Here is an 11,915-nt window from a genome sequence, read left to right as displayed (position 1 = left end):
GCTTTCGGGCCGCATGTAGTTGTCAAAGGGGTTGGCCACAGAGAGGGGAGTTAAGCACTAACAGCGAAGCACGAGGAGTTTCAATACGACTCTTAATCTCCGGTATCCTTCTATCTGTTGATCTACCTGTTTTTTATACAAATATAGCGAGATTCGCCCTCCTAGGCTCATCCTAGAGCCCGCTTACTGCCCCCACGCCGCAGACACCGCAGCTGCCGCGTGTCCCCAATCTATAAATATCAGTTGTTTGATCGTAACCCCTGACAGTGGCACAGGGATTGCGAATACGCCTGTTGATCTCTATATTCTAAATTCGGTTTCTGGTCCTTCAACAGGCCTGTTTTCCAGTATCGTAGTCTAATCTATTTACTTTATCATTGTTTTGGGCCTTGAGTCGTCGCGGAAGGGTTGCGCAGCTTGTGGATGTCTTACAGCTGCTTCCTAAATCGTTCACTCGGTTGACCACCTCCCTGACACCTCCATTTTTAATAGATTATAGTAGAAAATTTCCTCCACGCGGGTATACATAAAACATAATTCTTATAAGGTTTGCAAATATCAATTGTTGATAGGTAGGTTAGACGCAACCGGTATAAATCTTTGCCTAGTTGACTCTAAGTGAATGCACCATAAATGTCGGTTTGAGGTCCTATGAGCTGAAGAAAACTCTGCGAAAGCCTATTCAGGTTGACCGAGGCCTGCAATCTTGTTATGATGCAAGGCATGAGCTTGTTGGAAACATCGTTCAGCTCAGGGTGCGACTGCGAAAATCTGGCACCTAAAAGAAGTAGGATAGGCGTCAAAGGATGTGTCTGTAAAAATTGAATAGTACTTAGTTATTTGTCATTTTTGCACGGCAAATTGGCTCGATAGCTGCACACCGAGGATTATGGTAGCCTGCTAATAGCCACCACTCGGGGGGTTGCTTTACCTGAAAGTGCTGGTCAAGTGCGAAAACCAGAGGAGGTATATCGGCTACAGCGTCCAGTGCTTGCTGTTGATATTCGGCGTGGAGAGCTTTAGTAAGCTGCGTTGCTTGTGCTTTAGTACCCAATGGCTTGGATTCGATAAAGTCGTAGAGCATCAGCACAGAGATATGTGCCGCCAGAGCAGTAAAGGTAAGTACGGGGTCCAAGTGCTCTACCGAGGCATGCATTCGCAGCATCGCGACGCGCTGCGCCAGTAACGCATTAATACATCGGTGTCGGCGGCAGAATTCGACATTATTATCGCGGGTTCTGGCCAAAGGTCTCTGCTTATGTTCTAGGACCCGTCCACAAATGTGAGCCACGATAACGGTTTCCGTAAAGGACGACAAGTCTTCGTCCAGCCGCTCTATATCGGCATCGCGGACCATATCCGTGAGAAAACTCATCTCTTTGGGACGACCACTGGCAAAGTTTGCCTCGGGAGCCGGCAGGAGGGTACGGATCTAGCAAAAGGTTAATATACTGATATTCAGGAAGATTGGATTAGGCAAAGTAACCATCCGGTCGTTGAAGAACATGTGCAATCCATCGACCATACTCGTAAAGCGGTCGATTGTATATGCAAGCCAGAACGTCCGCCTCTTCGTTTCAACATCGATCCAGTCATCTTGGATCTGCCCCGAAGGACTAAGTTGCGCTGAATATTGTTCCTGAGCCTGCGTAGTGTAAAGGCTTTGGTGTATATCAAGTTCATATAACCTCATCATCTGGATTAAGCGAAAGGCCGTTCCAGCGGACATCATCCATCGGTGGTAGTCCTCACATGTCAGCTCATATATCGCAAGCAAGAGCCACGCCTGGGCCTGCTCGATGGATACTTGGTGACAGGGTTCTTCTGACTCGATTATATGTAGAAGCTGTCTTGCCTCGCTGTACAATTGCCGTACGGCAACCTGGAACTGACTGGAGAGTGATGCCGCCAATGTCCACATGGCATATTGTAAGCAAGTCTGCTGCTTGCTCTTATTCGGTTGTTTGGACCAGGAACGGTAGCGATGTGCTTGCAATATCGGCGCAAACATATAGGCCCGATCAAAATAGAGCTGGTCTCTACGGGAAATGTTAATACGGTTGGTCCGTAAATCAGCCTTCAGCGTATAAAACCTACAAGTCATTATGCATCATGGGAGTGATATCAAGTCCAACCCCCACGGCAAACGGAGCCGGTTCTTGAGTATGATCCAATACCGGGAAGTCCGAGCTTGGAAACGGGTTCTCGATACAGTCCCATGGCCCTGGTTGCATCATGGGGAATGGGACTTCCAACGGTTGCGTCCACAGCTGGATATCACCAAGTGTTATAGGGGTGGCTGTACTCTGAATTTCATTGTTGTCCATGCTGCTGCCATTGTCATTATCAGAATTAACTTCCTCTTGAGATGGCGAACAAGTTCGTGTCTCAGTAGCTGATGCCTCTTGCTGCTCGTTTAACCGGGCCTGTAGGTCCTCTGCCATAGCACAGCTTTCTATTAGTCTCAAAGCTATAGGTAGGAAAAGTAGAATGGTTGACAGCAAGGCTTACCTATCTTATTCTGTAAAGTCTTGAGATATCCCTTCTTTGGCCCTCTGCGCGGGCAGTCGTCTCTTACAATGCAAGTCTTCCCGGAGGTGGCACAAGACGTGCATTGCGGTGTTCCCCTATCGCATTTAATCCTTTTTCGACGGCATTCTTCGCACTTGTCATTCTGGTGTCAGTGTCACAGCTTTTACGACCCTTAATCTGGAGTCTACGACGGGTCAAGGTCACTACTAACCGCGATTCTCAGCTGTGGTCGCCGTGGCTGCGCCCCTATAGCTACATCGGTCATTGTTCGGATATGGTTTTGGATGTAACGCAATCAACTAACTACTAGCGGCTGGGGCGCCAAGATGCAAACGACATTATGTAGTCGATAGGGGATAATATATATACGCTATGTGGATAGTGAAGCCTGCTTCAGTTGCTTTGAAACTGTAGCTGAATGTGCTGCACCTTCTTACTGCATATCACGTCGTACGAGATGACCAACAAGTGTCCTTCCGGGCCATTCAGTAGACGTAGGGCCAACAGCTCGTTTAAAAGTAAGAGCATATTCCTACGAGCTCAGACCACTGAGGTGCCAGTCCAGCTCCCAGGACTATGGGTAGCCACCAACGATCGACGAGCACCTGTCACACACAAATGTTTCTAGTGTATGATACGATGTATTTATACCTCCATATATCATGTGACCATGACAGGATCGTGGTACCGTATACCTAGCCTTCTAAGTGAATTTGCCGAGTATGAGAAAACCCCGCGAAGGAATAGAACTATGACGATATACCTATTGGAAGCGAATCAGTGCGTTCTCTGGAAGGATCATTCAGTAGGATTTTGTGATAATCAATCCTCAAGCTAAATTATAAAGGAAATATGCTGTTGGAGTCTCTTAAATATACCTATATGAGGCCTTAGACCCAGATATTCATGACGAAAACATATGATCCTGTTGGATCTCGAGAGAAATGCCCGGTATTAGCTTAGGTATTAGCCACGTGGGAAACGCGAGGCGTTTTCTTTGATTAAAGACATAGTTGTTTTATACCTACGCGTTAGGATTCTAGGCCTTTTGCGGCTTGGGATCTGTCAGATATGGTCTCATTAATTGATTAAACTAAAACTTTTTTTTCATCTTTTTTTACAAACACTTGAGATGTTTTTAGATGTTTAAGTGGCACGTGACCAAAGGTGGATGTGGATATACGTGTAACCATGTACAACATCTCACAGGATTTTCCTAGAGGTACGAAGTATCGCGCCATCTTACCAAATCCAGTGTGACAAAGGCTAACACGAAGTGGGGATCCGATGCTTATGTATGCACAGACCAACCACAAATAAAAGCTTACTATGGTATTATGGGTAAGTAAAACCCCTGTCACAAGTCGTGCGCTAAAATGTGGCCTATATTGCTACTTTACTTATTATAGACTTATATACGTATAACAGCAAATTCAAAAGATTTTACAACTTTTAACATTTAAAAATTAAACCTTTAAATTGCAGCTTTTTTAACGATCATTTCAATATAAATTTTATTTTTTAAAAGTGTAGGATGTTGATGCATCGATTATTCCTATTTTATTTTAATGAAATGTATCTTTTGAAGACCCTGGACAATCTAGTACTGATTTAGTATGGTGGCCTGTCTAGCGTATTTTGCGGTACCTCACAGGGTAGTTTTACTTATGCCTGATACCATAGTAGCAGAATAGCGTCAAAAAAGTGCCGGTTTTATAAGAGGTACATAAGTAATTGTTTGTGTTAGTGCTGTTGGTCTTCCTTGCAAGACAGCCTACATAAGATGCTACCAACCATCTCTTGGCACCTTTAGCCTTGAGATATTTAACCCGGCCGTAAACGCGGGGGGAACCGACTAAACGGCGTACGGAATTAGTGCAATACTCCTTTCAAAGGATGAGCCTTACGTAGGCACTTTATTATAAGATATTATTATAAGATATGAAACAGACAAAGAGATAAGTTAAAAGAAGGAAAGCGAGGACATTAGTTACTTATATCATTACGATGACGAGCTTATGACTTGACTTCAGATACCGGTAGCCGAATCCTTTTGTCTCATTAAGTCAGCTGTATTATCAAGTCAGCTGAGAGGCTTCGGGTGGCTTGTCTGTCTCCGAGCTTTAATTAGATATCGATTCTCGGATCCGGCGGACGTTAAACCAGACATTATATTATCCCCGTGTGGTCGAATCTTTACACCGAGGGATTATAAATCATGAGTGTATATAGGTACCTGTTTTTATTTGCTAGGGCATATGAGATGTTTCCTCATAAAGGGCCCCATCGAGATATAGAAGCATGTATAACTTGAGTTCATCATCATAATTCGTTAGTTTTAAGATATCTCGCCATGTCCGCGAAAAACTCTAGGTAGGCTACGCTGAAAATTCCTTGATAATATCCATAACTGATTAACCATCATATAGGAAGGTTTCAATCCGGCTACCCTCGGTACCGGAACCGTCAACCAAGCGGTACAGCAGACGAATCTCAACTACGTTTGATCCTGGCTCCGAGCTCGATCTCCTAGTAAGAAACTCCGATACCCTAAACCGCCCTCATGATCGGTCTGAAGACCGCTTCACGTTCCTCGAAAACGCATCGGAAGAAGATGTAACTACGATCGGGCTGGGGAAGAAGGGATCTGCATATCCGCAACACCAATCCGACTCTTCGGAACATGATCTCTCGAGCGCAGATGGAAATCAACCATCCAGGGAAGGTGACGAAGCGGCATCGCAGAAAGAGGTCTACCCAGGTCTGGCGCTGCCGCTATGGCGCGAAGTCGCTTTTATCATCGTCATCTGCCTATCCATGTTCACGACGCAATTAGGCTTAGGACAAGTGCTGCTGTTGCTCCCGGCTATCGGGCGAAGCTTCAATGTCTCGAATGCCGGCGACTTAAGCTGGCTTGTGGCTGGCTACAGCCTGACGGTCGGGACTTTCATCCTCGTCTCGGGCCGGCTTGGCGACATCTACGGCTACAAACGCATGCTGTGCATAGGGTACGCGTGGTTCGCCGTCTGGAGCCTGATCTCCGGCCTTAGCATCTACAACAAGGAAAACGGCTTTGTCATGTTTGTGTTCGCGCGTGTGCTGTCGGGTATCGGCCCTGCCATCACGATGCCGAATGGACTCGCTATCTTCGGTGCGGCCTACCCAGACGGCATGCGAAAGGCTATGGCGTTTGCGCTCTTTGGCGCCTGTGCGCCCTCGGGCTCCATCGTCGGTGCGACGTTCTCGGCGCTGTTCGATCTCGCGTGGTGGCCGTGGACCTTTTTCTCCTTCTCTATTGTACTGGCCATCCTGGCCGTCCTCGTTGTCATCTTCGTTCCGTCGATTCCGCGTGCCCGCGCCCCGCCGACCACGTTGGCGGAGATAATTCGGGCCCTCGACCTGCTTGGCGGCGTCGTAGGCGTCACGTCGCTTGTGCTCATCAATTTCGCGTGGAACCAAGCCGTAGTAGTCGGTTGGAGACACGATCGAGATTATGTATATATCTGTCTTCTGCTCGGCATAATCCTACTCCCTTGCTTTTTTATCATCGAGACCAAAGTCGCCAGCGAACCACTCATCCCTTTTGCAGCCCTGACTAGCGACGTCGGCTTCGTCATGGCGTGTATAGCCTGCGGCTGGGGCTGTTTCGGTATCTGGCTCTTCTACCTTCTTGAGTTTTATGCGAATCTACGACACGGCAGTCCCCTTCAGATCTCGGCATGGTTCAGTCCCATTCCCGCATCAGGCTTTGCCGCATCTATCACCACTGGTATTATCCTGGGGAAAGTAAGATCAAGCATCGTTATGGTCATGTCAATGACGTTTTTTTTGGTCGGAGTTATTCTTGTAGCCGTGGCCCCCGTGGAACAAACCTATTGGGCCCAGACCTTTGTCTGCAGTCTCATCATACCGTGGGGTATGGACATGTCGTTCCCGGCCGGGACCATCATTATGTCGGCGTCTCTTCCTAAGCAACATCAAGGCGTGGCGGCGAGTTTAATCAATACTGTTGTCAATTACAGCGTATCACTTGGGCTTGGGTTCGCCGGCACGGTCGAGATGGAAGTCGACCATGGTGGACTCACAGAGGCGGATGATTTACTCAGAGGTTACAGAGGAGCGCTGTACCTGGGTATTGGACTGGCAGGTCTCGGTCTTGCCATTAGCCTTATTTTTGCTGCCAAGCAGGAGTGGAACGACCGGGAGAGTAGAAGGAAGAGAAGATCGGCAAGCTTGAAGCTGCCAGATAAGTGATATTGGAAATGAGAAATCCCATTTGCATCTTAATTTTGTCTTATTTTTTGCAACTTAGTAGCAAACAACTAACAAGCACTCACTTGTTCCCAAATCGCCACTTTACCAAATATATTTCAATAAATATTACAGTAGAGCAGTAAGATGCCCCGGCCGCCAACTGGTTGACTAGGACCTCCTAATATCCTTAATACTTTGTCATTTTTCGAGTAAGACACATGACCTTTTCTATGTAAACATTTTGGTATCAACATATCATGTCTGAGGTCGTGTATCCACCCACTCAGGCAGGTACCTAAGAACCCCTCCACTAAAAGACATATCGCTAGTATTTACCTTAGGTGACCTGAGACCACAGCTTCTGAGATTTTATGCGAATTGTGGTTTAAGGTCGCCTGGGACAAGTTCAAAACAAAGCTATGCTTGCTAAACAAATACAGCTGCTGCCAAACAAATACAGCTGCTACGAACAACTCATTGTTCAGCCTATGTGACAGGTGACATTATAATTGACGCCTCTCCTCCGAGAAAGATAACAGCAAATTCCTGTGTACTTAAACGTAGAACTACAATAACGTCGTCTATTTTAAATTCGCATATCATTTAACCAATTTCAATCACAAGGCTCTAGTCACCTGGCAAAGTTTGTAAAATGTCAAACGATATCAAGAGCAGTTTCGGAGTCGAGGTCGAACTTCTAATAGGTATTAGAAGGACAGGCCCAATAATGGCTACACCACGAATGTTTCAGTTAGCAAAGGGTAAGCCAATCATTCCCGAGCCTGACAAGGCAACCGCAACAATTGTTCGAAGACAAGTAGAAGAAGTCATTCGCATGGCTTTACGGGGACATGAGGGGGACCGTGTAATTACCAGCTCTAGAGAATTGACTGACGAAAATGGAAGTCATTTGATCCGGTACACGGACTGGAGGGTTGGAAGAGATTTGAGCGTTCAACCAACTAACCTCGATCCCGACATGGCCCTTTATGATTGGCAGGACCTGGAAATCACATCACCAGCGCTCTTCGCCACAGAAAAGTCTTTCGCCGAGGTTCATCATGTTCTCACAGCAATTTGCAACAATTTCTGGGTATTTGCACCGGAGACCGCCGGCTTGCATATCCACTATGGACGAGGCAAGGATTGGATACCAATCCATCATCTGCGCCGAATTGCTGCTTTTCTTTTCGCTGCTGATCCAATCCTAACGCAGATGCATCCTCCACACCGTCGGGGAAGAGAGTGGAGGGATTATTGCCTAAGCAATAGACACTATAGCACCTTAGCATACGGCATATCGTCAGCACAGGTGGGTAGGCATCTTGAAGTAGGTGACCTTGACGAAGGACACTATAAGGAGGACCTCGTAACCAGTCGCCCTGGATCAGCAACTAAACCTAAACCAGAGAAAAAGAAAGGCCCTAAATTTATCCCCATTTTTAAACCAGGTACTCTCGAGGGCTATAAGTTCGATAAGGATTTCTTCAACTCAGGTCGATATGCATGGGCGGAAGAGGGGGAATTTCTACCCGGGAGGCAGGTTGGTAAATCTTTGGATATCATAACCGCCGTTCGGGAGCTCTTGTCTGCCCCGAGCGCTCCAGTAATATCCACCTTGATGCAACACTGGAGAATCACCCGCTGCGCTTACAACTTCCTGGCTTATGACGTGGAGAGATACGGGGCGGTACAGTTATATGGAGCCCGTCTCCGAGCGCAGCCCAAGCGGACTATCGAATTTCGGCAAGCTACAGGTACAGTTAATGCCGACGAGGTTGTCGCGCACGCAAGAATAGCTGTGCGTCTATGTGAGTTCGCCTGTGAAACTGATATCAATGCTTTGTGGATCATGATATTAGATTTTGTACAAGCTGAGAAACACCCAGCCTGGTATGACGTTTTTAATCTTCTATTTGAACTCGGTCTGGTCGACGAAGCGAGAGTCATTCAGAGACAGATAGCAAAACAGCGCGGGATTGAGATTATAAATGAAGACCTCGGTACATTTAAAGCACCACCCGTACCTCCCTCTCGCTGGAGTAGGTTTGTATCTTGGCTGTCCAACCCATTGTCATCTCAACCAGAACCAGGCCAACGGGATAACCCGCCCGAAACTAATGCTGAAATAAGTTCCAATATAGCCTACAGAGGGATGGCCCGGCTCTATCGTTAAGTATTATTCCTAAGATTTAAAGCTTGGTAGGGCTGAATCAAACGAGGCTTTAGAGGAGTTCTCTCAGCTAAGTCTGTTTGGAGCTTATCACTGGCACTAATGGAGAGCCTACCCCTATGTATATTGGGAACGATATGATGAGGATAGGACGTGGGCTTCGTTACCTTGTTTAGATACATAATTTTTAATAAAAAGAGTTGAACACTAGCTTAGGCCGTTAGAAACTGTGACTGGGCCAATGCCAACTGCCCTCCTGATATGCGATAGGATGACATCCTCTCAATAATGTCCTGGCGGCATTAGTTTCTGGAAGGTTGGTCGACGTATACAATCCTATGAAGGGAGAAAGAAAGAGTGGTAGGAGGGCGAAGGCCGGCTATGTATAGGAACAGGCTAAGCCAGCGCCCTTGTAATTAGTTAAAAAACATATATATTGAACTAGTACGCATGAATGTCGTTGTGTTAGATAGACGATTTGTGTTAAATGACAATTTCTTTCTTCTTAATTATTTTCTAAGAAATAGTCGAAGTGTCAAGAAAGTTGAAATTTCCTAGACAAAGGATCTATGAGATACTACAAGTTTGTAGCTAGGTAAACAAAGAGAACTTTGTCTCAAGTATCTGTAGGGTTAGTAGCATCTTCCCCGTATTTATTCCGCTTGGCCAACAGGGAATTCTATCCCTATTTCCTACAGTGTTCAATAACCTATAGTGTAGTCGCAAGAGATAACGTGTTCGTTTTGCTACCGAATATACTATGGCTTGGTTGTTATGTATTGACGATATCGGCTCATTCAAAAAGGCATTTCTATATGGTACTTTGTTCCTATTCGGCGCCATGCTGGAGTTAATCTGCGAGAAGACGCTCGGAAACTACCTCAATACCTAACCTACCTAGGTAGTGTCTTTATGTTCGCGCAGAGGAAGAATAAGGCTAGTCGTGCTGACTTATTAGCCCTCATCGACGAGCAGCTCGCTTTCGTGGTATGACTTTACATAAATTTGCTCATGAACCTCGACCTAAATTTGGCCTCTGGGGACTCGAAATGAGAAAATCGATTCAAATCTGTCAGAGAACCCTTGATCGGTGCTCATACATAGCGTCATAGTAGATGAATTTAACTATTAACACCTGCCTTCCAATCCTCTTTCAAGGGCAGTGTGCGTTTCTTATACACCTAATTCTAGTAGATCTGCCCCTGAATCTACCCCTGACCCACTTATTTCCTAACCCAGCGGAATCTAAGGTTACCTACCAAAGGAACACTATTCCATGATATAATATTGGCTTCGTAGCCATTTTGTTATCCGGTTTTTCATTGCATACCATACATATTAATTTACATTTAAAAAAAGTATAATCCGGGTTTTCCGTGGCCTCTCTACTTCATCTGGTTATGCTCTTCTCGTACGCCTCCTCTTAGAACTACTCTCTTTTCCGTCAGTGCTTTGGCTTTGGCGTTTATTTGCACGATTGATATCGCGTTCTTGGAGGACAATGGCGTTTTCTTCTGACACTTCCGCCAAAGGCAGACCCAGCATCTCGCGCTTCTTGAAGAATTCCCATGCATGTTGAAAGATCGGTTTATTGGCTCCTTGCTTAGGACCTCTTTCAAGAAGAAAGGTTGTTAGCTGCTGACGTGAGACATTTCCTAGTGTCCAGCGAAACTGATCTGCAGTCCATCCTTTCCCGTCGACAAAGCATGCGATCATAGTCCGGATCTGATCACAGTCCTTGTCAATATCCACACCTGTATTTAATACCGATTCCTCCGGAGTCAATTCTCTTAAGCCCGGACGGAATACCGAGTGACTGAGCGGCTCTAGGCGTTCGTAATTTCGGATACTGAAGCCGGGCTGAGGAGTTAGGTCATCATCCATATCAACTTGGTCCAAAGCATAAGCTTGATTCACTACACGTTCTTTCTCGCTGTCGGTTGTCAGTGGCCTTTTTCCGACTATTCGTGCAATCATCTCTTCTCGGGTCTTGGGCTTGTTTTCCTCCGCCTTTTTCTCAATCAAAGCAGAGTATTGTTCGAGCTCAGTAGCGTTAAGGTCCGAAAATACCGCTTTTTTTGCGCGCTCTTTCTGGTCGTCTTCAAGCTGGGTAACAATGTAGTCCATTAGACGATCCCTAACATACTGGTTAGGAACATCTGCAAGCATATGATCGCGACCGAGTCGGCCGTAGCTGACGAGTCCGGTGCCTAGTTCCAATATCCCCGACATCGAGCCACTTATTGAATCGCACCATGTAATTTGGCCACGAAGTGACATTGCCTTCCGTGGTTCCATATTGATTGCTACTGCAAGAGCATCGATCAACTCGGCATTAGACATGATAGACGCAGGATCCTGGAAAGAGATTAGAATTAAGAACATATGTCTGGAACAAAACGTATGTAAAACTTTACCGCTCTAGATGCAGAGAACGGTGTTGCCGGCTTTTCACGAGGATTACGATGTTTACTTTCAGGCGGACATTGTGGACTATTTGGAAGGACTGAAAGGGCATCCTCAAAGACTCGGATACAACGGTCGTTGGGGACGTGATTTTTAAAGTAGTCCAAGGCGGCGGAAATAAATGAGTGCAAGGATAAGTCATTAAACTTTTTCTCTATCTCAACTTGGCGAGACCGAGTACTCCGCAACTGTCGTTCTTGGTGTTTCCAAATACTATGCTCTTGGGAGTATGTGACCACATCGCGTTTAAATGCATCCATTTGCTCATTTAGGAGTATGCCATGCTCTTTGAGTTTTGTGACTAATTTATCTTTAACTTCAGCCTAGAAATACCCAGTCAGCCTAGGCATTGCCTAATAGGGATGTAATGGATAGTATCCTCACTTCTTGTGCTGTCTCTTGCGCTCTGCGAACAGACCAAAAATCGACATTGTCATTGGATTGAGGCATGACTAAGGAAACCCAGCCCCGTAGACACTCTAAAAAAGGG

At 46.0% G+C, this 11,915-nt stretch overlaps 4 protein-coding genes across 4 annotated transcripts; 2 read left to right on the top strand and 2 right to left on the bottom strand.

The window, feature by feature from the left end:
• Nucleotides 1-614: 614 nt before the first annotated feature.
• On the bottom strand, nt 615-2,797 carry F5Y00DRAFT_252864 (putative Zn(II)2Cys6 transcription factor; the record flags this gene model as incomplete). Its single annotated transcript, XM_048009976.1, has 6 exons — nt 615-812; nt 932-1,432; nt 1,487-2,039; nt 2,098-2,437; nt 2,512-2,665; nt 2,744-2,797. 6 exons carry the CDS (start codon nt 2,795-2,797, stop codon nt 615-617), a joined length of 1,800 nt encoding a protein of 599 aa, XP_047865383.1.
• A 1,582-nt stretch (nt 2,798-4,379) lies between these two features.
• Nucleotides 4,380-6,956, top strand: F5Y00DRAFT_235717 (major facilitator superfamily transporter; the record flags this gene model as incomplete). The annotated part of the gene is made up of 2 exons (XM_048007609.1): nt 4,380-4,905; nt 4,962-6,956. Coding segments are annotated over exons 1-2 (1,841 nt in total), but the record flags the coding sequence as incomplete, so codon positions are not given.
• A 557-nt stretch (nt 6,957-7,513) lies between these two features.
• Nucleotides 7,514-9,107, top strand: F5Y00DRAFT_269435 (uncharacterized protein; the record flags this gene model as incomplete). Its single annotated transcript, XM_048012446.1, has 1 exon — nt 7,514-9,107. One exon carries the CDS (start codon nt 7,514-7,516, stop codon nt 8,960-8,962), a length of 1,449 nt encoding a protein of 482 aa, XP_047865381.1. The 3' UTR covers nt 8,963-9,107.
• Nucleotides 9,108-10,324: 1,217 nt separating this feature from the next.
• On the bottom strand, nt 10,325-11,149 carry F5Y00DRAFT_235715 (uncharacterized protein). The gene has a single exon (XM_048007608.1). It carries the CDS (start codon nt 11,126-11,128, stop codon nt 10,358-10,360), a length of 771 nt encoding a protein of 256 aa, XP_047865380.1. The 5' UTR covers nt 11,129-11,149; the 3' UTR covers nt 10,325-10,357.
• Nucleotides 11,150-11,915: the final 766 nt, after the last annotated feature.

This window comes from Daldinia vernicosa (assembly GCF_022497035.1).
Source record: "Daldinia vernicosa strain CBS 139.73 unplaced genomic scaffold F5Y00scaffold_20, whole genome shotgun sequence".
Taxonomy (NCBI): Eukaryota; Fungi; Ascomycota; class Sordariomycetes; order Xylariales; family Hypoxylaceae; genus Daldinia; species Daldinia vernicosa.
Note: the sequence above shows the minus strand (reverse complement) of the source record. Positions and strands in the feature narration are given on the sequence as shown.